Source organism: Equus caballus, chromosome 2 (assembly GCF_041296265.1).
Source record: "Equus caballus isolate H_3958 breed thoroughbred chromosome 2, TB-T2T, whole genome shotgun sequence".
Classification (NCBI taxonomy): Eukaryota; Metazoa; Chordata; class Mammalia; order Perissodactyla; family Equidae; genus Equus; species Equus caballus.
In genome coordinates this window covers 14287386-14315221 of record NC_091685.1, presented here as the reverse complement: position 1 = coordinate 14315221, position 27836 = coordinate 14287386, and the positions used below count along the sequence as shown (strand labels likewise).

General features: G+C 57.8%; 2 protein-coding genes and 1 non-coding gene across 19 annotated transcripts in view; 1 reads left to right on the top strand and 2 right to left on the bottom strand.

Annotated features, from left to right (window-relative positions):
- Positions 1–263: 263 nt before the first annotated feature.
- On the top strand, positions 264–4236 carry CCDC24 (coiled-coil domain containing 24). Of its 2 annotated transcripts, none has more exons than XM_023631554.2 (9): positions 264–427; positions 590–761; positions 984–1159; positions 1305–1421; positions 2118–2195; positions 2812–2866; positions 3357–3426; positions 3537–3615; positions 3694–4236. In XM_023631554.2, exons 2-9 carry the CDS (start codon positions 636–638, stop codon positions 3929–3931), a joined length of 939 nt encoding a protein of 312 aa, XP_023487322.1. In that variant the 5' UTR covers positions 264–427; positions 590–635; the 3' UTR covers positions 3932–4236. The 2 variants fall into 2 exon arrangements, with proteins under 2 accessions (XP_023487322.1, XP_023487331.1); XM_023631563.2 differs by having other exon boundaries at positions 277–427; positions 2121–2195.
- Positions 4191–27836, bottom strand: part of SLC6A9 (solute carrier family 6 member 9) — a 31382-nt gene continuing 7736 nt past the window's right edge. For 3 of the 16 annotated variants that reach the window (XM_005607116.4, XM_014737477.3, XM_023631525.2), the window contains exons 3-14: positions 18108–18264; positions 17394–17525; positions 16778–17048; positions 10285–10417; positions 9912–10046; positions 9714–9817; positions 9057–9294; positions 8833–8967; positions 8611–8710; positions 8419–8519; positions 5556–5726; positions 4191–5454 (exon numbers count right to left, since the gene is read on the bottom strand). In XM_005607116.4, coding sequence (XP_005607173.1) covers positions 5260–5454; positions 5556–5726; positions 8419–8519; positions 8611–8710; positions 8833–8967; positions 9057–9294; positions 9714–9817; positions 9912–10046; positions 10285–10417; positions 16778–17048; positions 17394–17525; positions 18108–18264 — 1872 coding nt within the window. In that variant the 3' untranslated portion in view covers positions 4191–5259. Of the gene's footprint in view, positions 5455–5555; positions 5727–8418; positions 8520–8610; positions 8711–8832; positions 8968–9056; positions 9295–9713; positions 9818–9911; positions 10047–10284; positions 10418–16777; positions 17049–17393; positions 17526–18107; positions 18265–18370; positions 18410–18515; positions 18658–18946; positions 19020–24388; positions 24599–25330; positions 25553–27836 lie in introns of those variants that run through there. The other 13 variants (XM_070248692.1, XM_070248694.1, XM_070248712.1 and 10 more) reach the window with 11 other exon arrangements.
- On the bottom strand, positions 13349–13452 carry LOC111772632 (U6 spliceosomal RNA). The gene has a single exon (XR_002806636.1). It is a non-coding gene; the product is annotated as a U6 spliceosomal RNA (small nuclear RNA).

Here is a 27836-nt window from a genome sequence, read left to right as displayed (position 1 = left end):
AAGATTTACTCTGCTGCTGCCTCCGGGCCAGAATAGGCAACGAAGTAATAAACCCAGTGGGCTCAGATTTCTCGGTTCTTTCACCTGCCCCGAAGCCGCAAGGCGCCCAGGGATGAGCCCAAGGTGCTTGGGGTCAGGGCTCTGTGGGGGTGGTTCAGACTTCAAAACCGTTCACCTCGCCTTGTGCGTGCGACTCTCCACAAGCCGGCGCCGCCCTCCAGACCCGGAATAGGCAGGGGCGGGGCCTTGTGGGGGCGGGGCCTGGGTGGTGGTACCGTTTCCTGGGTGACGGCCGCGCGGAAGAGGCGGGGCTAGGGCCCTGGCCCGCATTGCCCGGCTCTTGGGGGCCGTGACCCGGAGCCGTGGATGCTGAGAGTCAGCCAGGAGCCGGGCGGGAGAGCGCCAGAAAGCGGCGACTCTGGACCGGGTAATTCCAGTCGTGGGATTGGCGGCGGAACGAGGGTGGGGCGTCGGGGAAGCTGGGGGCGTGGCCTTGGGAGGCCGGGAAGGGGCGGGGCGTGAGCGGGCGTGGCCCAGCCCCGGGGGCAGGCGTCTCCCTGTGATCCCGCGCTCTGGGGCTGTCCCGCAGGTCCGAGCCGGGGGCCGCGCGTCCCGGGCGGCGGCGCGGGCAGGCCATGCCTCGGGACTCCCCGTCGCTGTGGGAGCTGGTGGAGGAGCACATTCCGCTCCTGGAGAGGCCTGAAGTGAAGAGGATTCTGGGGGAGACCACGGTGGACCTGAGCCTGGAGCTGCGGACAGAGGTGGGGAGTGGGAAGGTGCACACCCCAGGCCTGTCCCACAACTCGAGTGATTTCCCCACCTCCTCCAGGCCCTTGGCCCTGCAGTAACTCTCGAGAACTTGTCAGATCTCACTGTCCGCACAGCACACTCCAGTTTGATTCCTCCCTGCCCCTCACTCCCCCAATGCCCCGACTCCTGTCACCTCTCTCCCCGGTCGCAAGGTGTCCCAGCTCTCCTTGCAGGTGGTGATGCTACGGTCTCTGCTCCGAGAGGCTCGATCCTCCCAAGCCCCTGGCTCCTGCCCCACCTCTGACCCCTCCTCTCTTCTGGCGCCACCACGCCTCCTAAGAGACCTCGTGCGCCAGGAACTGCGGCAGCTGCTCCAAGCTCTCCGCCAGAAGGCCATCTTCGAGGGCAGGTGGGAGCCTCAGACCTGGGGCTGGGCCTGGTCCGCAGAACTCAGATGGGTTAGCCTTGCACCTGTCAAAGGGCCAGGGTCACCTTTCCTGCGGTTGGTTCCCTGGAAGGAGCCCCTGAGTTTCCTTTCTGTGCACTTTATGCAGGGACCAGACCCAGGCTTGGGTCCAGTATAGCCCCAGGGTCCTGCGCTTTGCCTTGGAGGAGCCCAGGTGTGATTTGCTGGAACAGGGGATATTCCAGATGACAGCTGGTGAACTCAGGTAGAGTGGTGGTAGGAGAGGTGGGATATGTCCCTGCTTGGCTGAGGGCCCCAGCCAACTGGTGGGTCCCACCTGGCTCCATGGAGGAGCTCCTCACCTGGGGCTGGACACTTCTACAGCCACTTGTGGTAGAGATCAGCACATGAGGGCTGCAGAAATCCAGGAGACAGCCTGGGGGCAGGCAAGGCTTCCTGAAGAAAGTAACTGGTTTGATCTGTTCTTGGAGTATGAGGAACAGATTTCCAGGCAGGGCTTTGCAGGAAGAGGGAGCAGTATATGCAAACATGGGTGGGAGGAAGGGAGGCTGTGTCCAGTGGTCACTTGTTCCTCAGGCTTGGAGAACAGGAGCGAGGTCTGGGGACTGAATGAGATAAATGAGCAGGAGCGTGTTCATATGAAGTGAATGGCAGCAACTTATTTCTAATTCTTACACAACCCTGTGAGGGGGGTGATGTCCCCATTTTGCAGATGAGGAAACTAAAGCTCAGGAAGGATAATCGGTTTGCCCGAGGTCATACAGAGTGAAGAGTGGCAGAGCCCATTTGCAAGCCCAGCGTCCAGAACTCCTCCTCTTTGTACTATATTATGTTGCCTTTGTGAGAAAAGACACAAAATTGTCTAGGAGAAGTGGCCTTTGTGTCCTGAAGGCCTGGGGTGAGGCAACATGGGGAGAGTGATATTGACTTCATCCGCCAGCAGCAGTCCCCAGGACCTCAGCATCATCAAGGACCGACTGAACGTGTCCAGCATTGACCAGGTTGCTGGACACCTGCGGTGAGGCCCCTGAGTGTGTGTAGTGGGGGTGGAGACGGGGAGGAAGGGACTGGGCCAGATCTGGAAGTACTAGGCCTGTGAGGGGGGGAAGGGAGGCAGCATACCTGGTGGGGAGACCCATGAGAGGAGGGCTGAGAGGTGGACAGGGCAGGGCGTTGCTCTGGGGCTGGCGAGGTTGCTGCCAGGAAGTTGCCAAGTTCGGGTGCCAGCAGGGGCCATGGCCTGAGGATTTTCATCCTGAAGCAGGGGGGGACCACAGAAGAGTTTTAAGCAGAGGAAGGGCTGTGCTATGGGGGAGAATGGAGGCAGGAGGAGTCACAGGCCCAGTGCAGTGGTGCAGAAGAGAGAGTGGTGCCTGCCGGGGCTGGGGGGAGTGCCGAGGGGAGTGGGCACTGTGAAGTGGGAAAGAAGAGGACGTGTCCTGCCAAAGAAGAGGCTGGCGGGGCTGGTAGGCTGTGCTGGAGCAGCCCCCTGAGCGGGGGAGGGCAAGATGGGCTGAAAAAGGAGGGCCTGGAGGGGGCTCTTGGTGAGGCTGGAGGTTGGGGCTGTGTGGAGGGCTCAGCTGAGCCCCGTCCTGTGGCACTGGTTCTGGCTGCCACACTCACATGTGTCCCAGGAGCCTCCTGGAGGAGGAGTGTCGCGCCTTGGAGAGGGAGATCCCCATCCTGCAGGTGAGCTGCAGCCCCCCTCCCCTGCCCACCACAGCCTTCTGCTGAGTGTCGACACACCCACTTCTCACCTAGTATATGAGACCCCCATACACGTGTGTCTGTGTGTGCGTATGCATGTAAAGTTTGTGTGAGTCCTGTGTCCATTCCTCACGTGTGCACGCTTCTTGGGTGTGTGAATCCAGAAGCCCAAGATTCTGGTCAAGCCCTTAAGTCCAAGGTCAGCATTTTTAGATTAACCCGCTGGATTTGCTCCTGGTTTTTTGCCTCCTTTCCTTCCCTAAGTCTGAGTCAAGATCAGCCACCACCTCCCCAAGCTCAGCTTTCAGGGGGGATTGGTGTTCCCCCTAGGGACTGCCCTCAGGTGCTCGGGATGACGGGCTGCATGGGGTGGTTCCTGGGCCCTGCCACGGGGATCTTGGCCTCTGCATTCTGCCCTGCCCCACCCCACTCCTGCCATGAGGCTGGGGCACTGAGCCAGCTTTCCCTGCAGCGCTGCCTGGAAGAGGAGTATACAGGGGGCCCCCAGCCCTCCGAGGCAACCCTGGAGCCCACCCTGGCAGGTGAGGCCCCTGAGCAGGCCCCAGAGCCCCCAGCTTCTTGCTCCCTGCCACACACTCCTACACACCCCGGGAGAGCTGGGTGCTGTGTCTCAGATTCATCTCTCGTCCAGAGCTAAAGGAGCAGAAGGCAGCCATGCAACAGGAGCTACAGGCACCCCTGAGGCCTTCCTGCGTCTCTCCCAGCCACAGGTAAACAGGGCAGAGGGACGGCTGGACAGGGTGGGCGAAGGGTCCGGCCATAGCCCTCAGCTCTTCCTTCCTGTTCAGGCTGCAGCCCCTAGGGTCCTCCGGTCGGGACCTCAGACCCTTGCCTTGCCTCCGTGGGGCCGCTGGAGTTTGGGGCAGGCCTCCCCAGCGCTGCCTACCTGCTCCTCCTCTGGAGCACTGTCCCCGCCCGCGGGGCCTGGCCGTCGCCTGCCGCTGGGGACGGAAGCTTCAGTGCATCCCCAGGGAAAAGCCAGCTTCCACTCCAGCGTCCAGTGCAGCGCCCCAGGCCCCAACCTGAAGGGCTGGCCATGACGGAGGCTTTGGCTTCTGCTGGAACTCGCCCCATCTGCTGCTGCCACCTCTCAGCTGCCATGGCCCAGCCGCTTCAGAACCAGTCTCGCCAGGACCCCGAGGCTGTCCTCTTGGGCCCTCCCCCCACCCCATTACCAGGTTCCTAGTATCTGGTCCCAGCCTCCACAAAGGCCTGGCAGGCAGAGGTCTCATTGCAGCCCTGACTTCAGTCCCCCTGGGGGACCCAGACAAAGCACAGCAGCAGCTCAGAGACAGGAATAGAAATTTCATTAAAATCTATGGACTTTAAAATCCTAGTGGTGCACGATGGGCAGGGCTGGGCGGTGCACCGTTATTGCTACAGAGGATTAGAGGCGGCTCTTCCGGGGTTGTCACTGCACAGAGGGGCACAGAGGACGGACGAACGGACACTGCAGGGCTTGGGGGAAGGAGCTGTGGCTCCAGAGAGGGGGTGGGGCACGCGGGCTGGGGCCATTTGGCACATGAACAAGGGCAGCCCTGGTGGAGGGCGGGCAAGGGGCTGTTGTGTAGGGTCCCCTTCCCCAGGGCTCTGGGCTCAAACTTCCTGCTGAGCAGCACCCCACCCCTGCCCCCCAGAAACTAGTGCTTTGGGCAGGCTGCTGGGTCAGGGGCCTCTGCTGGCTGGGCCTGACAGCCGGGCCAGAATGAGGCGCAGAGACCCCAGAGCAGCCCTGAGTGAGGTGCAGGCAGGCCTGGAAGACAGATGGGGCCTGAGGCTGGGGGCAAGGGAGTGGCAACCACAGATAATACAATTTTTACAAAAATAATCACACAGACAAACAGGGCTGGGCGGGACTGCCTTACAAGTAACACTGCACAGCCCCCTAGCCCCTCACCCTGCCCCCAGGTAGGAAGATCCAGATTTGCCTGGGCAGAGGCTGGGATCTGCTCTGAGGGCAGGAACACTGGTCAGGAGGCTGGGGGCCCAACGAGGGCGCTAGGTAGGGGACCCACCCAGAACCTCAGTTTAGGGCAGAGAATGGGGGCATCAGAGGCCACATAAGGCCCGGCAGGCCTCTGGGGACCTGGACCAAGACCCTTCCAAAGTGCTTTGGGCCCCCCAGCAACCATCCCATCGCCTACAGCCCCAGCTGCCATCTTGGCATCCAAAGGACCTGTAAACACTGGGGACACGAGCACGAATGACCGGCTAGCAGTGGTAGCCAAGGTGACAGCAGCCACCCTGGCCAGGGCGTGGCAGGGGCAGATAGAGACACCTGTCCACTGCCTCACCAGTCTCTGTGGTGGGAGCACAGGGCGGGGGGGGGGGGGGCCCGCCCCTGGCAGTGGTGCTCATATCCGGGAGTCCTGCAGACGGCTGGAGCCGTTACTGCCCACCATGGGGATCTGGGCCTTGTCTGGGTGCAGCGGCTGGACCTCGAGCCCGTCTTCAGGAGAGGCCGGTATGGTGGGGGCGTAGCGCCCGGTCCGGTGCTCCAGGAGGGCAGGGCCCCAGTCTCTGCTTGGCTTTGTGGCATTTTTCAAACGCTGCAGGAGAGGTGGGCGGGGCGTGTCAGAAGGGAGACCTTAAGCCCCATCCATCCAGCCCCGCCTGTTTCACCTGGCTGCCCCCTGCCCCCACCCCTCACCTGGAGGAGGGTGTCCCCATCTGTGCGGCAGAGCTGGAACAGGGCGTAGAGTGGGATGCAAATGACGGAGGACAGAGCCATGAGGAAGCCGATGGCCACAGCCCAGCCTGGATACTGGTAGTGGTTGTAAGTGATTGGCTGGTACTGGATCACCGTGAAGATGAGAATGAACTGCAAAGGGTCGGGGATGGGAACGGGTGTGAGGCCTGCCCAGCCCCGCCCAGGCCTCAGGCCTCCTATCAGCACCCCATCCTTCCCTCTCCAGTTTCCCATTCTAGAAGGAGGCGTTGGGGAGGGCAGGGACCATGATGTCAAGGTGTGGGTAGTGGAAGAAACAGATGGAACCAGGGCTCCAGGGCATGGTGGGCAGGTAGGCACCATGGAAGGGGAGAGGCCTGTCAGTGGCTCCCTACTTTTGCCTACTGAAGCAAGGCCAAACCCCTGCCTTTGGGCTTTCGAGACAGCTTATCTTTCTGGTCACATTACCCTCGTCTCAATGGTAACCCAGCGTTTTCCACCCTCTTCTTTTATTCTGGAGAATCCTCCTCTGCATCTTCCTCTGTCAAACCCTATTCAAATGCCACCTCCTTCAAGAAGCCTCTCCAGATTTCCAATCTCCTCCTGAAAGGGCTCTCTCAATGGCATTTTCCCTCTGCTAAGGATTGGTGAACGTTTCCCATGGACCTGGGAGCTCCTGGGACTACATTGGCTCTGGGTCTCCAGTGCCCAGCACAGTGCCTGGACCTCTAAGCATTCTCTGATTTGCACTGACTTGTGCAGAGAGGTGGGAGCAATGGGGGACAGGAGAGGGCAAAGTCCTGCCTGTCTATGGCTGGAGATGGCAACATATAACCTGGGGAGGCTCCAAAGGCTAGAAACTGTAAGTGTCAGGCAGCAGATGCTCTTGGGAGCTTTAGAAGGAGATGAGTGAGATGGGAAATAAAGCCTGGGGCCGAAGCAGCAATAAAGCTAAAGGGAGCAGAACGATGGGCAGGTGGTCATGGGCCACCTGGAAGGCCTGGGAGTATGTACCGCTTGCCAGTGGGGCTCAGCCTCTGCCTGCTGAGCCCTCAGCTGTGTCCTGGAGCTCAGGCTCCTCCAGCCTTCCCGGTGATCAAATTCTGGAGGGCAAGACCCACATCATCAGCGCCCCGTCCTGGGATGCTGCGCATGGTGGAAACTTATAACACGTTTCCTCAATGGCACTAGATCCTGATCTCAGTGTGGACAAATCCCTTATTTGAGCTGACAGAAGGATGGAGTTTGTCAAAAAGAGTTTTTCAGAAATAAGAGAAGCCCCCAAAGAAAACAGGACAGCCCAGAGACTCGTGTCCACAGAACCTGGAGTCCTCACCTTAAGTCACTCCGGCCTGGCTTTCTGAGTGCAGAGGGCACTGCCCACTTTGCCTCAATCTCGTGGAGACATTGGACCCAGGCTGAGGCTTCCCCTGTGGAACCTACTGGTGCCTATCATCTCCTTCCTGACTCCTGCCCTGCCCTGGCTGGTGCCCCAGGTCTCTCCCCGGGGTGGCCGCCTCCTCAGAGCTGTGGATCGATGAGCTTCCCTCGGGCAGGGCCTAAGCCTGGGGATCAGCCACAACCCCCAGAGGGCACGGTGCTTGCGGTGGTGCCTGCCCTCCCCGGCCTCCCACCACTTACAGGCGACTGCTGCTCCTCCTGTTTCAGAGCTGGGCCAGTGGCCAGAGCCGGCGCCTCTGCCAGCCTCGGGAAGATCCCACACCCCATGTGGGAGAAGCCTCAGCCCTCAGGGGCTTTTTTTTTTTTCCCTTTTTCAGAAACATGAGCCAAAGTGGAAATCCAGTGCTGAGCTCCCCACAGCACAGAGGAGCTGGGCATGACAGGGGCATGACTCTGGACACTGTCTTTGCCACTGGGCTGACCCCTCTGTCACTCAGAGCCGGCCCTGCCTCTTCTCTGCGGGGTGACCATTATACTATCAAACCCCTGGTGCCCTCCCTTCCCACCCTGAGCCTAAAGGAGCAAAATCAGATGGTTTTTAGCCCAGGGACCAATCCTCCTTCCCATAGTTGTTTCTAGAGTAGCACTGGCCCAGCACACAGCCTCCACATTGGACCACTTGCTTTGAGTGGTGGCTCTGCCTCTTATTTGCTGTGTATTCTTGGGGTAATTACTTAACATTTCTGTTCCTCAGTTTCCTCATCTGTAAAGTGGGGATAATATTGGAGAGTTGCATTACAAGTCAGTATATGAGCAGCATGCAGAAAGTGCCTGGTTCCCGGCCATGGTGGACATTCCCTCCACCAATTCTGCTCCTTGATGGGAGTTTCCCAGGTGTCGAATACTGGTGGAAGCCACGAATTCCCTCTCCTAAACCAGCCCACTGCAGCGCCTGGAAGGCTTACGAGGTTGCCCCTGGCCCTGAGCTGACATCTGACTTGTACAGCCTGCTTCTGGAACACTGATGCATTCACCCACGTACCCCGGGCACCCTGGGGCTATGAGGGGTTGCAGTCAGGAGCTCTGCGAGGCTGACACTAATATCAGTGATGGTTCCTGAGGCCCCTTTAGAGTGCTGACTCTCAGTGGCCAGCAGCCTGCTTTCCCCTTCCGAGGCTGGGCGATGTCTTCAGTCAAATACAAGGCCCTAAGCTCCCTTCCTAATGTGAGGCCAGGGCCCGGGTGGTTCTGAGTCTCCGCACACCTGTCTGACTCTATGCAGCCCCCCACAACCTTTCAATGGCCAGAGCTGCAGGTGTGGAACCTCACTGGGAGCTCTGGCCAAATGGATGGGCTCCTGCTCTCCCTCCACTGGGTTCTAAGAGAAGGACACATGCCAAGGGGCAGCAGGGGAAGGGAGGGGCCCGCCAAGGAACTAACTTACAAAGATGATAGCTGGAGAGACAAAGCGCCAGCAGATCTGGAAGAAGAGGGGCGGTGGGAACCCCAGCATCATCTGGATGTCCTGGAAGTAGTTCCGATGCCCTGGAGAGAGGAGGGCTCAGTGGGCCTGGCAGGATGGCATGGGCAGGCCAGGGGCTGGGACATGGGAGGCCACGGAAGCTTGGGCGCTTACCATAGATGTACATGATGGACACACACATGATGCAGGAGATGACGACCAAGGAGAAGCTGGCTGCATAGTTGTCCATCAGCAGCAGCCAGTAGATGCCTGCCTACGGGCCAGTGGGTAGCTGAGTTGGTGAATTGGGGGTGCCTGAGGCTAGGCTCCCCTACACACTACCCACTGCACCCCACCCCCCAGGAACTCCAGCCCAGCCTTTCCCTCGGTTTTTACCTGGCTGGTGAGGGGGATGCCCAGCAGGAAGCCAGCCACAGCCACACCCAAGGTCACGTAGGTCTTTTTCTTTAGGATCCACTCATTCCCCACCTCATCCACAATGGCTGTGACTAGCGTCTCTAGGAGGCAGAACTGCGGGATGCGGCCATCAGAGCAGGGGCCTGACCTCTGCCCCTGCCTCCTCCCTCCGCAAGCCCCTGGCCTCATCCTGCACCTCGTACCTGAGTGCCCAGTCCCAGCAAGATGAGCATGAAGAAGAAAAGCAGGGACCAGAGCGGGGAGATGGGCAGCAATGTGAGGGCCTCAGGGTAAGCCACGAAGGCCAGGCCGGGGCCGTGGTCTGCCACACGGGACACGTCCACACCAAGATGATTGGCCATGAAGCCCAGGATGGAGAAGATGACAAAGCCAGCATAGACACTGGTGGCACAGTTAGTGATGCTGATGATGATGCTGTCCCTGGTCGGGAGGAAAACAGGGAGAGTTCAGGACATGCATCTGCTTCCCTCTGCCCTGTCTGACTCTGTGCAGACCAAGAGAAGACGTGGAGACACGGAAAGTTCTAGGAACAAAGCTGCCGCCAACTTCTTTTCTGGTCTGCTCTGGGCCTTTTCAAGTGGGCCTGAGGCTCTTGGGTCCTCATAGACCTGGGGCATCCCGGTCCCCACCCTTCTTCTCTCTCCTGCTAAGCTTCTCTCTCTGCTCTCCACTGACTCAGTCCAGACCCAGGTTCCCAGGACCTCAAGGCTGTGAGTGGAATGGAGGGCCCTGGCGGGCCAGGAGGCTGCGCTGGATCTGGGGGCTCTGGGCGAGCGAGGATCAGGCTGCAGAGAGGGCAGGGAACGGGGGGCAGCCCCAGGGCTGGCAGGGAGTCTCACCGGTAACAGTTGTTGTGGAACTTGTTGTAGGAAGCCATGGTGATGAGGCCTCCCCACGCGCAGCCCAGCGAGTAGAAGATCTGGGAGGCGGCATCCCCCCACACCTGCAGAGAGCGATGGGCCACAGAGGAGCCGTGGTCAGAGGCAGGAGCCTATGTGCCCCTGCCCGGCCCTTCCGGGTCACCCTCCACATCACACCTTGGCCTCCAGGATCTTGTCCCACTGTGGGGTCAGGTAGTACATGATGCCCGTGAAGGCTCCCTCCAGGGTCACGCCACGGACGAACAGGATGGTCAGCACCACATAGGGAAACGTGGCCGTGAAGTACACCACCTGGGCGCAAGACAGGCTCCACTGGGTTCCTTTGGGGTCTTCCTGCTCTGGAGGCGACCTCCCTGGTCCCCAAACACCACTGGCCCTCTGGTCCCTTGTCCCCTCCGGTGTCCCTTCATCACCACCCCCATCCCCAACACACACTCACACGCACACACACACACACACACATATCCCAGGTCGGGGAGGCAGGATCTTTCTGGGTGGGCACAGACTGTGCGGGGGGAGGGGTACTTACTTTCCCTGAAGACTTGACCCCTCGGATGAGGCAGAGAAAGACGACCACCCAGGAGACACCAAGGCAGCCGAGGAGGGGCATTCGTACCTCCCCAAAGTTCCCGATGTCATCTGACAGCTTCAGCACGTAGCGCCTGGGGAAGGAGATGCTCTGTCATTGCGGGCCAGCCTCCACCGCCCAGCGACAAATTCCCAAAGCCCAGGGCCCAGCGTCCTTTCTCAGGAGGTCCCAGCAGCCCACACCATGAGACGGGAGCCACTCTGGGGCCCCAGACTCAGCTCCACCGACCTAGGCCCCTCTGCCTGCTGCACCCCCCACCAGGGCCAGCCTCCTCGGCCCTTGGGGTGCAGAGGGCTCCCTGTCCCTGCTCAGGCTCACCCCAGGCCCTTGCTTGTGCATTTCTCCCTTCAGGAATGCCCTCCCCTCCAGACTGGACACAGCCTATCAGGTGCCACATCTTCCAGGAAGCCTTCTGTGAGCTTTTCACCCACTAGTCTCCTCCATCTCTGATGAACCACGGGAGCCAGCAGAGTGCTGAGTAAAGCTTGGAGGCTCTGGAGCACGCAGGCTTAGCCCCGAAGCCCACTTCCTCCCCAGTGTGTGCATAGCTCCATCTGGCACCCTCTGCCACGCCAGCTGTGCTCTTTCAGTCACTTATGTGCCAGGCGCTGTGCTAGGTGCAGGGTGTGTAGACCTGGATCAGGCATTGTCCCAGCCCTCAGGGAAGAGGGCGGGGAAGAGCATGTGGGACTGCTCCAGTGGGAAGGACCAGAGCAGAGCTGAGTCCGGGATGCTGTGGGCCCCGCCAGGAGGGGCACCTCTACCCCATGCAGAGGGGCATGCTGGAAGGCTTCCCACCAAAGTTGGAGCTTGAGCTAAAGTTCGAAGAATGGGGAGGAGGTGGGAGAAGAGGGGAAGCGCATGCCAGGCCGGGAAAGAGCAGCAGCAAGACGGGGGTATGGCTGGGGGGCCAGAAGCACGGCCAGCCTGGGCACGTAGGCAGCTCAGGGAGGCTGGAAGAGAAGGTGAAGGGAAGAGGGAAGGCTGAGGGACAGGAAGGGACCAGATCGTAAGAAACCATGAAGTCAAGGCTGAGAAGTTTGAATTTTATCCCGAGGGCCATGGGAAGCTTCTGAAGGGTTTTTAGAAGAGCACTCTCAGGGTCTCGCCTCGGCTCAAAACCTTGCCGCAGCTCCCATCTCTCACCACAGAAAAGCCAAAGTTCTTACCACAGCTACGTGGTCCACTACCTCTGCCTGCCATCCCTCTGATCTCCTCTCCTCCTCCTCTCCCAGCTGCTTACTGCTCCAGCTGAACTGGGCTCCTTACTGTTCCTTAAATATGGCAGGCATGCCCCTGCCTCAGGGCCTTTGCACATGTTATTCTAGGTCTCGAGTGCTCTTTCCCCAAATATCCATATGTGCACATGGCTGGGAGACCTGTGCAATCCCACAGGGCCCCACGCTTAGAAGGGCCTTGTGCTTGATTTAATGCTCTGCCATTGCCATCTTGATACATTTGAACAAGGGGCCCCATATTTTTATTTTGCACTGGGCCCCACAAATTATGCAGCTGGGCTTGTCAACATAGCTCCCTCCCCCCTCACTTCCTTCAGGTCCGTACTCTGCTCAAAGGGGCCTTTCCTGGCTACCCTACTTAAAATTGCAGCCCTGGCCCCAGCCCGGTCCGCCTTACCCTCTTCTCTGCTCTATTTTCCTCTACAGCGCATGTCTCCTTCTACCACACTGTAAATCTTACCTATTTGTTCTGTTTGTCATCTGTCCTCTCTGAAGGCAGGGGTTTGGTCCATTTTGTTCACTGCTGTACGTCCGGTGCCTGGCACTGGTGCCTGGCACAGGGCAGTGCTCAATAAATATTTGTTGAATGAATGAATGAATGAAGACTGTGGCCAATGGATTGGGAGGTAAAAAGGGGAGAACCTGGAGGGAGACCAGTTTGGTTTGCAGTTGTCCAGGCTAGAAGGGATGAGCAAGAGACAAGCTCTCGAGCCTCAGTTTCCTCATCTGTATAAATGGGCACAGTAACGCCAACCTAGGACAACTCGTAGATAAATTTAGGGAAACACAGTCTCCCTCCTTCCCCTCTGACAGCTAGGACTTCTCAGCAGAGCTCAGAGGCTGTCCTCTATCATTCTTAGCTGTTTTCAATTTTTTTCCCCAAATTAGTTCTTAAACCTCATGGCGACATTTTTCATACCTTGTGATGGGAGGTTACTCTGGGCCCTTAGGGGACAATGTTGCCAGGCCTGGTCTTGGGGTTTGTTTGGCCAGCCTGCCTGATGTTAGACTTGCAAGCACCTTGGCCTGCCTCCTCCCAGCCTCCCATCTTCCCCCTAGGCCGCCCTTCACACGGTGACCTGCAGAGGGCGCTGCCCAACGCTCCCCTTTCCCGCCACTACCGCTAGGCCACGGTTTATTCAACAGGCATCGGAGCCAGGCCTGGGCCAGACCCTCTCCAGGTTCTTAGTTGATGGGGGAAAAGCACAAAGACAGGGATGGGAGAAGTTCAGGAGCTGTGGGACCACCAAGGAGAGGCTCCTGGTCCCCTTCAGCAGCGCTTTCCAATCTTTTTCCCTTCATGGCACACAGAAAAAAATATTTTTGGCCCATTGGGATAAACAGACAAGGCTACTCACAGCTGAAGGCCACTGGGCTGGGGGTTCGGGCTGCCCAGGCCCCCAGACAGGGCGCACCTATATGGGGAACATCGTGTTGGGAAGCCCTGCCCTCCACAATAGCCACAGGGCCCTTCTGCCGCCGGGCCCAGTCACTTGACTTCAACTCCAAGCGCCAGCACCCAAAGTAAAGAAACCATTTCTTGTTCAAAAGATTTTTTTTAACTTTGTCTAATTATGTATGTTACACTAGTCGTGTTTTATATATATGTTTTTTAAACTATTTTTTATTGTGGTAACATTAGTTTATAACATATAAATTTCAGGTGTACATCATTCTATTTCAATTTCTGTGTAGATTACATCATGTTCACCACCCAAAGACTAATTACCATGTATCACTGTACACATGTGCCCTTTCACTCCTTTAAAAATATGGAAGACGTCATGAATTTGTGTGTCATCCCTGTGCAGGGGCCATGCTAATCTCCGGATTGTTCCAGTTTTAGTGTATGTGCTGCTGGAACGAGCATTATATTATTTTTTTATTGCAAGAGTCCAGCAGTACAATACTAGGGATGAAAGAGTTTAGAAGGCTAGCCTGGGAACCAAATAATGAATTCTACCTTTCTTTTTATGGCACCATATTTAGTTTTTGGACCATGTGCTTTCTTTTTCTTTTTCTTTTTCTTTTCTTTTTTTTTGGTGAGGAAGATTGGCCCTGAGTTAACATCTGTTGCCAATCTTCCTCTTTTTGGCTTGAGGAAGACTGTCCCTGAGTTAACATCCATGCCAATCTTCCTCTATTTTGCACGTGGGATGCTGCCACTAAGTCATGTGTGTGTCCACACCTAGGATCTGAACCCGCGAACCCTGGGCTGCCAAAGCAGAGTGTGCAAACTTAACCACTATGCCACCAGGCTGGCCCCAGGACCATGTCCTTTTGAGATCAAACAATTAACCTAAAAACTTTCGGAACCCAACATATTTCCCCGTTGACTCTTGATGCATAACATCTCTGGAGTTTTTCTGCACTATTTTTTAAATTTCCCCGACCAGATGGTAAATACCTTGAGAACAGGACACCCTCATCTATTTCTTCGAATCTCCAGCAGTGGCCATCCTTGTGCTCACTGAGTGCCAGTCACTGTCCTTAGTGATATATGCTGCACTGTCTCATTTCATCTTTATAACAAGGTAGGTGTCGTAACCACCCCCATATATTGGAGGAACAGCTGAGACTTAGCGAGCTCTGGTGACCTCAAAGGCCACACAGCTGGTAAGTGGCAGAGCCAGGACTTGAGAGGGAAGTCTCCGTGGCTCCAGAGCTGCCATGAAGACACGGGGAGAGGGTGCTGGGATCCGAGTCCGACTGGGTGTTGGGTGCTGTGCTGGGCACTACAGGGGCTGTGGAGGTGAGAGGGGCATGGTCGTGAGCTTAGGGCCTCCTAGCAGGAGTCAGCCCAGTACGCAGAGGACTGTACAAGCAGATTGTGAAGGGGTCGCTGGGAGGGGAGGATTCTGGGCCAGAAGCAGGTGCCAAGAGGCAGACCTGGGCTCAGAGATCTGCCCTCTGAGCTTCTCTTGCTTTAGAGGAGTTGCTTAAATCTTGCTTTTGACTTGCGTTCCTCATTTGTAAAATGGGAATATTTCGTAATACCTGCACGAGCTACCTAACAGGGCTGTTGTGGGGCTCAAATGAGATCATGCAGCTTTCCAAAGGGGCGCTGGAGCGTGTGGCCCAGGAACACCTGCAGAGGATCATCGGCCTCATTCACACCAGGTACCAGGCACAGCGGAGCACACACATCCTGACACAGCATTCCTGCCTAGGTCCTTAACCTCTGAAGGTCAGTCTCTGAATCTGAAAAATAGGGATAATATTAGACGAGATAACATGCCTGGCACATAGTCCGTGCCCAAGAAATGGGAGTGCTTGCTCTTCTCACTTTCTTGCTGAGGCCAGCCTGGGCAGGCCTCTCAAGGGTCATTTGCCCAGGCTCTCCAGGAGGGGGCAGCAGGGAGCCATCCTGTGGGAAGCTGTCATGCCTGAGACAGCGGCTAGTTAGGCAGGCCTGGCGCCAGCTCCTGCTGAGCAGTAGAATTCAACTGGCCACCCAGTGGGCCCCCCCACCCATGACTAGTTTTCTTTGAGGGCCATGTCCCTCTGATTGCACTGGATGAAATCTCCAGAGCTTTGCCTGGGGTGGCCCCCTGCCCTGGGAATCCTTGGCAGACAGCCGGGGGGTTGGGGCGGGGCGGGGGGCGGGGTGTGCCTCTGGAGCACCCCCGGGGATACCCAGCTGGGTAGTGATTTTCTTTAGTTCTTCCATCAGCTGTGAGCTCCATGAGGACGGTGTCTTTGTGTGTCTCACTCCCCACTCTGTCTCCCCACTGAGTACAGGGCCTGGTACCTAGTTGGTGCTCAAGAATGACCTGTCCAGTGACCGAATGACTGAATCTGCCCAGAGGGAACTGCCCACCCCTCGCTGGGAGGCAGCAGCTGTGTTGTCTACACTGTGAGCCCCCGCGGGTGGAGACCATGGCTTAGCCATCTTTGAATGTCTATAGCCCAGCACGGAAGCTGGGCCCTGCAGGGTCTGAGCACTGGGACCGGGCTTAGAGGATATCAACCTGCTAAGACTTCAAGCCTCCCTGGGGCCGTGGCCATTTCACCTGTGACTCTCCATCATGTGGTGGAGAAAGCCTCAGTCCCTTAGCCTGGCCTGGGAAGCCCTGTGCCTTCTGATGCCCTTCTCTTTTAATATTCAGAGTCCCACCTGCCCCAACCCTAGCTCTGGTTTGCCACCTCCTCACCTTGGTTCACCTGCTCACCTCTCTCCCAATCCCTTCCTCCTTCTCTCCCTCCTCTAGGAAGCCTTCTTGACCACCTCCTTTCGTCCTCATCCCCTTAGAACTGCCACCACCCGCTTTGTGCCTCCACCACAGGCCTGCACATACTTGCATGGAGGTACCTGCCCCTCATATGATTAGCTGTCTCCCCACCGGACTGCGAACTCCTCAGGGCAGGGGCTCTGGGCTATTCATACCCCATGGGCACACGGGGCCTGGCAGCACAGATGCCATAAATGTTTGTGGAATGAACGAACAAGCCCTACCCACTGGCCCTCAAAGCCTCTTCCCAGGGGTTCCCCAACAGGACATGGGGCGTTTCCTCCAGGATGTCCTGCCATGCCCTCACACCCATCTAGTTGGGACCAGGTGTTCCAGAACACCAGCAGCAGCTTCCCTTTAGCCAGTCCTGGGATTTTGGTCTCTGTCACCACAGAGCACAGTGGTGCCAGGCTGTCCTAAGCACCGCTTCATGGTGACAGCCCTGGGCTCAGGAAACTTCCATGGCTCCTTTTGTCTTGCAGCGTTAAGTCTAAGATTAATTCTTATAAGTTCTCCAACAAGGCTGGTGCCCTCTCCTAGGCTACCTCAGGGCCCGTGAGTTCCCCACATACCCGTTACTCTCATCAGAACACGTTCCCCTCAGTCTCAGGACCAGCCCCTGCTCATGTGGGACCCAGGGCCTTTGCTCATGCTGTTCTTCTCACCAGGAAGCCATCCCCCTTTCCCTGACTCTCCTCTGCAGAGCTGCCCTGCTGCAGGAGCCCTCCCTCACAGCTACTTTATAAAGACTCCCCAACTCCACATCCAACCTTCCATTGCTCTCGGTGTGTCAGCCTCTTCTCCTGGACCTGCCTGTGGACTCCTTATACTTCTTCATGCATCTCTGCCCCGCTCAGTGCCCAGCACCCTACCCAGTCTGCAGATGGTTGCCTGATGGTGAGAGGGAGGGCTGAGGGTTGGCACAGGTGTCCCCCCCTCAGTCCAGGTCCCATGGGGGCTCACCTCCAGTACTCCTCGCTGGGGCTGGTCCTCTGGAGGCTGTGGTTGAGCAGGTGGGAGAGGTTGCTGGGCAGGGTGGCTGGCCGGGAGCCGTTGGTGAGGTTGGAGGCGTCCAGCACGCCGGTGCAGTCGGGCGTGTTCCAGGGGTTATTGCAGTAGGCCCAGGGCAGCACGTGCGTCATGGACGAGAAGAAGTAGTAGAAGGCGATGCAGATGACCACATTGTAGTAGATGCCGATGTACGTAGACACCACCATCATGCCATAGCCCACGCCTGGGGAGGGGGGTGGGGAGCAGCCTCACACATCTAGCTGAGGAGGCAAGGCTAATTTCAAAGGGCCCAAGGGGCAGGCTTTCATGGAGGGCCACAGAACGGATAGGTCGAGGTCTTGGCAGGGGCAAGCTGGGGGGCAAAAGGATTTTGTGTATACACGTGGTAGGCGGGGAGGGTGGAGACCAAGTAAACATGAATCCCAGCATGCGTCCATGGCCTTGGCCATTGATGGGGGGCTTGGGGTCAGCTCCAGGCTCCACAGGAGTGGGCAGTGTTTGTACAGATGGGTGAGTTGGCACGGCCCCAGAGGCCCGTGTGTGTATGTGTACCCCACCCAGCCCTCACCTTTGAACATGGGGCTGATCCTCCAGACCCCCAGGCAGCCCTGACTTGCAAACTGGCCGAAGGAGAGCTCCATGAAGAAGAGAGGGATCCCGCAGAAGATCAGCATGATGAAGTAGGGGAACATGAAGGCGCCTGGCAGGCAGGGAGAGGGCTGGCTCAGGGCGGGCTTGGGAGACCCCACCCTCTTCCTGCTCAGAACCCAACGGCAAAATGTTTGTGCTTGGCTAGGACCCGAGGAGGGTGTGGCACGCATTGAGCAGGAGCCTGGGTCTGAGGCACACTACCCACAGCCTGTCTTTGACCTGGACAGAGGCTCCCAGGAAGTCTGCCTGGGCAGAACCCAGGCCCCAGAGCCACCACGTTCGGGTGGGATTTGATGGCTTAACGAAGCAATTTCAGAAACAAGTCACTGGGACACTCAGATGTCTCTGAACCATTCAGGGGACTGCTGAAACACAAGGGGCATAAGACAGGGGACCCTGGAGATTACGGTGCTTTTTGCTACCTCTCCTCACCTCAAGAGAGCAGGCTGCCAGGGTCAGGGGTGGCCTGTGCCTTAGGTAAAGGGTGCCTAAGCCAGGGATGGGGGCAAAGGAGATCAGGGCCAGAGGCCAGCCTGTCTGGAGTGGGGTCTGTGCCAGGGAGGCGTTGCCCGGGCTCTGGTGAGTGGGCTCTATCCCAGTGGGTGGCCCCTGCCCTGTGCCCGCTGGGTACCTCCCCCGTTGCGATAGCAGAGGTATGGGAAGCGCCAGACATTGCCCAGGCCCACGGCATAGCCCACGCTCGTCAGTACAAACTCGATCTGGTTGCCCCAGTTGCCCCGTTTGAGGTTCTGGTCCTTCTTGGTGGCCTCGCTGGGCACAGCACCATTCTGTGGGGACAGGAGAGAAGCTACCATCAGCAAGGCATTTGCACTCCCAAGCCTGACCCTCTGGGCCTCCCCCAGTGGGGACACCATGGACCCCCCAAGCCCTCACCTCCCCCTGGGCTTCCCCTCTGCTGGCAAGAGCTGCAGGCAGGCCTGATAGAGGAGGGGAGAAGGCAGGAGCAGTGGCCAGTGGGTGCCAGGTGGGGCCTCCGTCCACAGCCTCCCAGCCCCCTGTGCCCAGGGCACCAGCCCACCTGAGGAGCTGCTGCCAACATCTGAGAGGTGGGACACTGAGAGGGAGCTGGAGTTGAGGGCCCCCAGCCCAGCCCCTCTAAAACCTCCCCTCTCCCCTCTGGGTGAGGATCTGGGAGCAGCTGAGCCTCATACCAAGCAGCCAAGTCGGGTTGGGCACAAAGGGGCCTGTGTCCAGACAGCCCCCCCCACCCGCCGCCACCACATCGCCAGGCTGAGCACGCTGCCCACGGCAGGCGGCTGTGGGGGAGGGGATGCTGGACCCTGGGGCTTCTTCCTGGGGGCACAGGGTGGGCAGGGCTGGGGGGTAGGGGAATGGGGAGCAACTGAGCTGGGCTAGACCTGGGGAGGGCATTCTGGGAGTCAGGATGGGCGGGCCCGGGGAGCCATCTATATTGCTCATGGCTGGGGAGGGGGCCCTGGGCAAGCTGACCTGGGCTGGGTGGTGCTGGCCATGAGTTGAGGAAGGAGACCAGAGTTGTAGGCACCATGCCAGACCTGGAGGACAGACTCTGCCAGGGGACACAGAGAGAGGGACTCCGGAAGAGGGTCTCTGAGCTGAGAGGGGGTGGGCTTCTGAGGACGGGACTGGTCAGCAGGGGCTGATGGGGGCACCAGGGGAAGGGTGCCAGGCCTGCCTGGGGGAGCTGCAGGGCTGGGTGGGTGGCCTGTGGCCCCACCGAGGGCAGTCCCTTTGGAACCCCAACCCCACAGTTGGAACTGGCTCAGCCGGTGCCTTTATAAGTGTGAAGGCGCCCCGCTCAGCCCCTCCCAGGGTGCGCAGGAGATCAAGCCACCCTGAGCCAGAGCCTGAGGGGTCAGAGGGGTCTCACTAAGAGTCATAGGGACCTGGAGAGTCACCAACAGAGAAGCACAGGCAGAGTCCTTGAGTGACAGACACAGCCTCCCAAAGATGGGCTGTTCTCCCGAGAGAAACGGACAGGAGTCCCTGGAGGACACCCAGAATCAGAGGCAGAGCAGGATGGCCTCTGAGGGATGTCGCTGCAGTGACATTGACCCTCAGCTTGAAAGAGACATAGTCAAGGACAACAGTCATGCTGGCCAGTAAACAAAGAACCCTGGCGCTTTGAAATGCTGTCGGAGCCGACACTGACCGGCAGCGCAGAGGGCAGGAAGGGCCTCAGCGGGACCCCGCCTGCCAGAAAGGCCCATTCTGCACGCAGACACAGGGGGCCCCAGTGCCCAGTGGAGGCCCTAGTGGTGCGCCCCATGCCCCAGCGGCGGGCACATTTTGGCTCTCTGGGCTCACACGCTGTGGGGCACTACAGCAGACACCCTGGTGGAGTGACCATCTTGCACACTGAATCCAGCACTGCCCCCAGGGGGACGCATTGACCCTCACACCCTCCTGGGAGGTTTGGGGACACAGCACCAGGAACCGTGGAGTCCCCTTCAAGGAGCACCCAAAGCAAACTGGCCCTGGGAGTGCCTCGTACATTCATTCGTTCATTCATTCATTCACACAACCACAGAGATTGACTAACATCCACTGTGTTCCAGGCCCTCCCTGGGCACTGGGAATTCAGCAGTGAACAAAACAGCCACCCCTACCCACGCAGAGCTGGAAGTCTGGTGGGGGAGCAAGCCATCAATGAAATAAATAAACATATAATTTTTATATGCAACTTCAAAGTGACCACAAAGGGGAATTTCTCAAGTCAAAAGAGTATGGTAGGAGGACAGGGGGTGGCGGTGGGGGCAGGGTGAGGTCAGGGAAGGCCTCCCTGATCAAGGGGCTTGAAGGCCGGCTTGGCTCTGGGAGAGGGTGGCTCACAGCCCGAGTGTGCCCTCGGTGACAGGCCACTACAGAACCCGGCCTCAGCCTGTCACCACCTCGTCTGGCCTTCTTCGGGACAGGCCTAGCGATCCCGCAGGGTCAGGAGGGCATTTATTTTAGTGTGAGTCCTGCTTGGCGTGGTTTATCCTTTCTCAAACAAACCCCAGCCAAATAGGGCTCCTATATGTTGACCCTACAATGACAGTTCTATTCTGTACAAGGCTTGTTTACTTAGGGGCACAATGGGAGATTGTGGCAGCTGCAGGGTATGTGGGTGGGATCAGAGCAGCGGTTACAGCTGTAAAAGGGACAACTGAGGTCCGGGATGGCCTCATGGGCAGGGCAAGGGCAAGGGCAAGGCTCCTTGCAGACACTGAGGTCCCCAAGACTTGAAGTTTGAGTCCTCTCCCCTGGCCCCAGGCCCCCAACCAAGTCAGCAGGACCAGACTCCGAGGTCTGTTCCTTCTCTGGCATGGAGGGGGACAGGGAGGGTGGCGATGCCCCCAGCCACGTGTCCCAGGCAGCCGCTTGACTGAGCCCTCAAGAGCCAGCCGCCGCTCTGTTAATGAGCGGCACACACTGAGCCTGTGCTCACTCGTTCAGCTGTGCTGGCTGCAACACCAGAGGCCAGAGTCCCCAGGACAGGGGCCTGGAACTGAAAGTTGGGGATTGGACTCGGGCAGGAAGTTACTGACAACGCTAAGGGTCTGCTGTGCAGAAGGAGCTGGAAGTCAGTGAAATGGCGCTCTGCAAGGTGTGCGGGAAGCTTCCAGGTGAAGCAGCACCCATCTTCAGCTCCCCAGCCCTGAAGCTCAGCACTGTGGTGTCCTGACTGCGGGGCTGTGGGTGGGATGCTGCCGTGGTAGCCTCGCTTATGGTTGGCCTCTGACTTCAATTCCAACATGAGCCACATTCAGGAGGCTTGGCTAGTGAGCGCTCAGTTCTCAGTGGAAGACAGAGCAAGCCTACCTTTCTCCAGGACACTGCAGGGAAGCATCTCCAAAATGCTCTGCGGGAGGAGAGGGGGCTCCGGTTCCCTTCCTTCCCCAGCCCTCCTCTGGGGACACCCCTCCACTCCCTTCCTGGGCAGCCAGGTGCAGGGCTGAGGAACATTTGTGAGTGACGCGTAGTTTTTTGAGACTTGCATATTCTTCCCTACTCTAAGCCTCTCATTTTCCTGGTCTGCTGAGTGGACAGCTGTGTCACTGATATTAACTGCCCCCGCAGTGGTCGTTAGCTCTGAGGTGCCCACGAAAGAAGCCCTTTGTGCTCACGGTTTGACCCAGACTGGTGGCCCGTCTGCCTAACTGCCGACTGGCCCGGCTCCAGGCTTCTGCCCATCACCCATCTCCAACTGTCTGCCCCTCGCTGCTCTCCCTCCCTTGCTCATACCTCGGTGGTGAATTAAGCCATAGTGACCTGGTGCCCCTCTGGGTTGGCCCCTCCTCCCCAGCTCCCTGGATAGCCCCCATCCTTACCACATGGGCCTGGTGGGTGGTTTCCAGAATGGGGACTGCCCCACCCTGTGCCCAAGCTCCCAAGGGCCAGGCAGAATCTAGCTTTGGGGTTCTCCTTCCACCAGTGAGTGAGGTGAGCTGGCTGGTCATCCTCCATAACGCCCGCCACACATAGGCACACACACACACATAAGTCCTCAGACGCCTCTTCCCCGCAGAAGCAGCCTTGAGGCAGCAGTGTCCATCCCTGCACAAGGACCTGTGACCTGTCTTGGGTTAAGAACCCTCAACTCCCATCCCTGCTTAGCTGAGCCACACTGAGCCATCACTTACATAAGTCCTTTACAGAGCCCTCTGCCCAGCTTATTCACTGCTCTGGATGAGCTTCTGGAATTAAGGCTGTTCAGCTCTGAGGGCAGAATCTGGATCTCCCACTGTGCCCTGGGCTTGGCAGGGCAGGACATGGCACCGGGGGTTAGGACCCTGGTGTTCTAGAGTCTGCTCCCCCAAGCGGACAAGTCACTTCTGGGCATCTCAGCATCCTCATATATGACATCAGGGGGCAGACTCGATCACCTCAGCAGAACTAACAGACAGATGGACCAGACAACCTCCACGGCTCTAGCAGATGAACAGACTAGACAACCTCAGTGGATCTGCTAATATTCGGTAGGTCTTCCTTGCCTGGATTTTGCTATTCCTGACTCTCTCCTGTATTTGCCATTAGTTCCCACTAGCTTTCCAGACTACTTTAAAAAAATGTTATTATTGCTTTCTTTCTGATTATAAAAGCATTATAAGCTTATCACAAAAAAATTTCAAACTACAGCAAAGTGTAAAGAAACGACAAGGCCCGCTCCCAGAGGGAACCCCACCACCATAGGAGGGCCCTCTTCTTGCTTCATACATGAACTCAAAGAAAGCCCAGATTTCTACCCTGCTCTGGCTCCTGACTCCCGCCCTCCCGGATCAGTGTCCACTGGATATTTTTGTGAATTGTGAGCTCCCTCCTCCTGCTCTCGCTGGACACTGAGGAATCCTGGAGCTGCCCTGGTGGGCGGGCCCCGCTGGGATCCAGCAGGCTTCTTGTTTGGGACTGTGCAGCCCCAGGGTTTGCTCATGGGATGAAGTCTCATCCAAGACAAACTTTATGGAGGAGAACGGGCAAGACCCCACATCCCAGACTGACCTTGAGCCAAATCCAGATCACTGGCGACTTTCTCGGAGCCCCAGTGGGGAATTCAGACAGAACAGCCATTACAGTAAATTGTGGCTGCCTCAGAAGACCCCACGATCTCCTCACACCCCTCGGTTCTTGTTCCCCCAAGTTCTCTCCCATCAGTCCAGGAGCTAGGCTGGCCCTGAGGTAGCACCTGCCCTGCAATGACAGAGCCTTCTGTTCTTCACCTGGCCTCCCTTATCCAGACACGGGAAAGAATCAGGGACCAGCGCGAGAGAAGCAGGACCATGGGAAAATCTGCCCCAAGCCAGAGCAGTACACAGGGGCTATTTGTGCTTCCTGCATCAAGGAAAACCTCAGAGGAACCTCTGGACACCTCTCAGGAGTCCAGGCCCTCACATAGCAGGTGAGAAAGGCAAGGACATGCCCTGTGCTATTTCCTTGCAGAGCCCTGATCGGCAGAGAGTGGCCACCAATATTGTGGACAGCAGACAGAAGACGCACCCCTGAGGCATGCCAGGCTCTGCTCCGGGCCCTGGGGAGCAATGATGGGGAACACTGGGTGGACACCGCTTCTGCCCTGGAGAAGGCCAGCAGTTGTGCCCTGTGCTGTGGCAGCTGTGGGCAGTCTCTACCCAAGTCGTCTGGCAGCAGGCTGGCACTCTGGGAAGTGGCTTTGGTTTTTGACCCTGGCAGTCCTGAGGTTTGAGGGCAGCCCTGCATAATGCTTCTCCCAAAACCAACCCATGTCTCCCCAGAGGACATTCCTTCTCTTGCCTTCGGAAGGTCAAGTCGGGATGCCCTACAGGGGAGGAGGGTGGCTTTCCTGGTCCCCTCACCCTGGCTGCCATCAGCCCCACTGTGCCTGATATCCTTACCCATCCCCACCTTCCAGGGACGAGGGCACACGGGCATCCACCCCACCCGGGCACTTGCCCTGGACACTGGCGAATGTTCCGTGGGGTCTTTCTCCTCCCAGCTGAGACTCTATGCCATCCTCTTCCCCCACCCTCACCACTGAGTCCATGTACCATGTCCCCCTGCCCCCTCACCCACTCTTCCCATAGGAGTAACTGCAGTGGCACAGACAATGGGGCTGTATTGATTAGTACAATTCCTGGGCACCTCCGGCCCGTCTCCCCGGGAGCTAGGACAATGCAGCTTTGATACACAGAGCAGATTCTCAGCAGGTCCTTGGGCTGGGGGAGCTCCCACACCCCCACTCTCCTCCCCCACGCCCCCACCACACAGCTAACTCTTCCTGCACTCCTTTGCACAGTTGCAACTTTCTGGGTCACTTTTGCTGGTGTCTGTCTCGCTCACTGGCTGTGTCTACCCCTCCCTGGCACAGACCACTCAGCCCCTCTCCCTACCCCCAGCCCAGCCTCCCAGCCTGCCTGGCACCAGGGAGGGGGCTTGGCCTTCTGGAAGGTGACTGACCTGTTCTGGGGAGGAGGGGGCCACAGGTCCATGAGCCGCAGCCATCCCGGGGTGAGCACTCGGAGCAGAGCGCGCGTGTCTCTGCCGCTCATTCACACCTCTGCCAGCTCCAGGCGACACTGACGCATCCCCTGCCTCTCCCACTGCCGGCTGGGCAGCGGCAATTACTTTCACCTCATCTCCTCCCGAAGCTCTGCCTACCCCTCCCCTGGCCCTCCCCCTCCGGCCAGTCCCCATGCAGCCCAGCGCGGGTGCTCCAGAGCTAGAGCGAGGCGTGGGGTTTGTTGTGTTTTTCCCTTGTTCCCAGCAAGTTATTGGAACAAAAAACACACACACACTCACAACTACAGAGTGAGGCAGAGCGAGCACGGGAGAGAGTGAGACGGCGGCTCCCCTCCCAGAGCTGGGTGTCGGGGCCCAGATGCTTCTGACCCCATAGGCCTGGCTCTCGGTGGGCTCCTGGTAGGGTAGTTGGGTGCCATTGTGCTCTAGAGATGATGAAGGGGCAGGAAGAGGGCAGGGCGCAGCCCACAGGGCACTACCAAAGCATCTCAGACTTCTTAGGGTGTTGTAGTTGGTGGATGATGGGCCCTGAAGCTGTCTCTGCACCGGAGCTGGGAACCCCTAACCAGCCAAGATGATGGGGTGTCCTCATAGGAGAACGCGACTGACTGTGCAAGAAAGCTCTGGCCTAGTGAACTGTGCTGTCACCTGTCTGAAGAAAGACGGCATTAGCCAAGAGGTGGTCACCACAGAGTCCAGTCAAAGGGGAGATGCAGAATAAGGACCCTTGGGGATTTGTACCGTGCTGCTCAGAACCTGAGGTGTTCACTCTGGGAGTGTGAGCTGCGTGGCCCGGGTACGGTCCAGTGTGTGTCACCATGACTGGGGTGGGCTGTCACTCAGACCCATCCAATCCCTCTCCTCTGAGGCCACACTCACTGGTCAGCCTCCAGCTGATGCTGAGACACCACTAACCAGTGGCCAGGAAGGTGGGCATGAGTGTTCTGGTCCTGGGAAGGGTGGTTCTCTTTGGAAGTTGACAGGTCAGCAGAGTGCCTGGTACATCATAGGATCTTGTAGACATCCATCAAATAAATAGAAGCACGCATGGATTCTGATGTAAATGACGGCTTTCCTATCAGTTTGGTAAGCCTGGTAACCCTAAAGGGAACATGGCGAGATGACATTTTTTTTAAAAAGGGCACAGTTCTTACAATCAGACAGGCCTGGGTTCAAACCCCAGCTCTGCCAGTTTCTCACCATATAGAACCTTAGGCAAGTCACTTAACAGGTCTGGTCTCAGTTTCTTCATCTCTAAAATGAGGATAATATCCACCCATCATTGAATCTAGGGAGTATTAGTAATAATAGTCATAGATAATTCATACACATGCTTACTATTAGCCAGACACTGTCCTAAACACGTTATATATATTAACTCATTTAGTCCTCCCAACAGCCTGTGAGGTAGGTACATTATTGTTCCCATTTTTGGGGGAAAGATGGGGACCGGCATTGGCTTAAGCAAGTCTCCTAAAAATGGCTTCAGACCCCACTGATTCACTTGCTCCCTGGGCCAGGCTCCATAGCCGGGTCCCCAGACACGCTCCACTGACTTCCTGCAGGCACAGACTGAGGGCCAAGGCCCTGGCTGGGCCACTGGCTCCAGGAAGGCCCAGTCACCCATGATGCCCAAATGCTCGCTTCCACCCAGGGTGGGCTCTGGGCTCTGGCTGCCCTGGCCTGGGCTCGGTGCCCAGAACAGGCAGCCCTGGCTGGACGGCTTTCTCTGGCTCTGGCCATGGGGACAGGAGGCGGCAGAAGCCCAGCTGGGCCCTGGCCGTAATGAGGCCTCATTAGTGGGATCCAGCTGCTCCAGCCCCACTTAGGGAGCCGACTCCCTGAGCCCCCCCTCTGACTTTTCTTAATAAGAGTGGGCATGCTTCCAGAGGGGCAAGAAGTCTAGGGGCTTTGTTGTGCCCTGTGACTCTGAGGGAAGGTCCTGCTGAGCTGGGACTGGGGTGGGGGGAAGGCTGCTGGGAAGCTGTGTGAGGGGAGGCGAGGGCACAGGACTGAGTGGGTGGGCTCCAGGCAGGGTGGGGAGGGGAAGGAGACCAAGGGGAAGGGAGGGAAAGGTTCTAGGTCCACAGAGGAAGCCCGAGGAGGAAGCCAGAGGCTGGGCCTTTCCCTCTGGATCTAGATATTGTCCCTTTCTCTGGGGAGGGGTAGTTGCACATCATCTGGGATCATCTAGTTGATCATCTAGGACATTGCTCAGGCTGTCCTGGCTAGGAGAGCACACCCTCTGTTCTAGACCTTATATAAGGAGTGTGCCCACTGTGTGTCAGTCCCTGAGCTGCGAGAATATCTAGGGTTTGTCAAACTCTGTTAGGAAAGCACTCACTGTGTGCCAGGACCTGTTAGCAGAGTGCCCACTGTGCGCCAAATCTAATGCTAGAAGAATATACAGTGTGCCAGGTCTGCGCTAGGAGAACACCCACTGTGTGCCAGGACCTGTGTGGAGAGAGGGCCCACTGTGTGCCAAGTCCAAAGCTGGGAGAGCTCCCACTGTGTGCCCAGTTCTATGTTAAGAGAGCCCCAGTGGTGTGTTGGGTGAGTATCCCATGTATGCCAAATTCTGTGCCAGATGAAGACCCAATATATGCCCAGCCCCAAGGAGGGTGAGCACCCACTGTGCGCCTGGCACTGTGCTAGAGGAGTGCCCACTCTGACAGGTTCTGTACTAAGGGAGTGCCCAATGTGTGTGCCAAGTCTGTACTAGCTGAGTACTTGCCACATGCTGGGACTCGTGCTAGGTGAGTGCCTAGTAAGCGACAGGCCCTCTCCCAAGGGAGTGCCCAATGTGTGCCAAGCCCTGTGCTTGGTGAGCTCCCAATATGTGCCAAGCCTATGCTAGTTGAGCACTTGCCGCATGTCAGGACTTGGGGTGGGTGAACACCCACTGTGTGCCAGGCCCTGTGATGGATGCTGTAGACAAGAGGTGTCCAAACCCTCATGTCAAAGCAAAACAGAACAGGTCAGGGTGGGGCAGCCCCAGGCGGCCTTTGGCGCTTGCAAAGCTTTCTGGGATATTTAGATGCTCTGGGACTCAGGGCTCTAGCCCAGGTGACTGCTCTTATTCATCATGGGGTTTTCCAGTAGCAGAAGAAACCAGTGAGCTCAAAGACACAGGAGAGGTCAGTGAGGCTCACCAAGGCCTCTGCTGCCCAAGACGGTATATGAGTGGGGAGTAGGCATAGGAGAGGGGAGTGAGTGAGCCAGCTTGTGAACTTGGTGTGAGGCTGTGGGGTTAAAGCTGACCCATGGGGCTCTCCTGTCCTAGGCTCCTGTCCTCTGACTCCCTGCCCTGGAAGGACCACCCCACCCACCCCCCAGTGCCCCCAAGCATCCCAGCTGCTCCTCGCCTTGGAGGCACCCTGGCCAG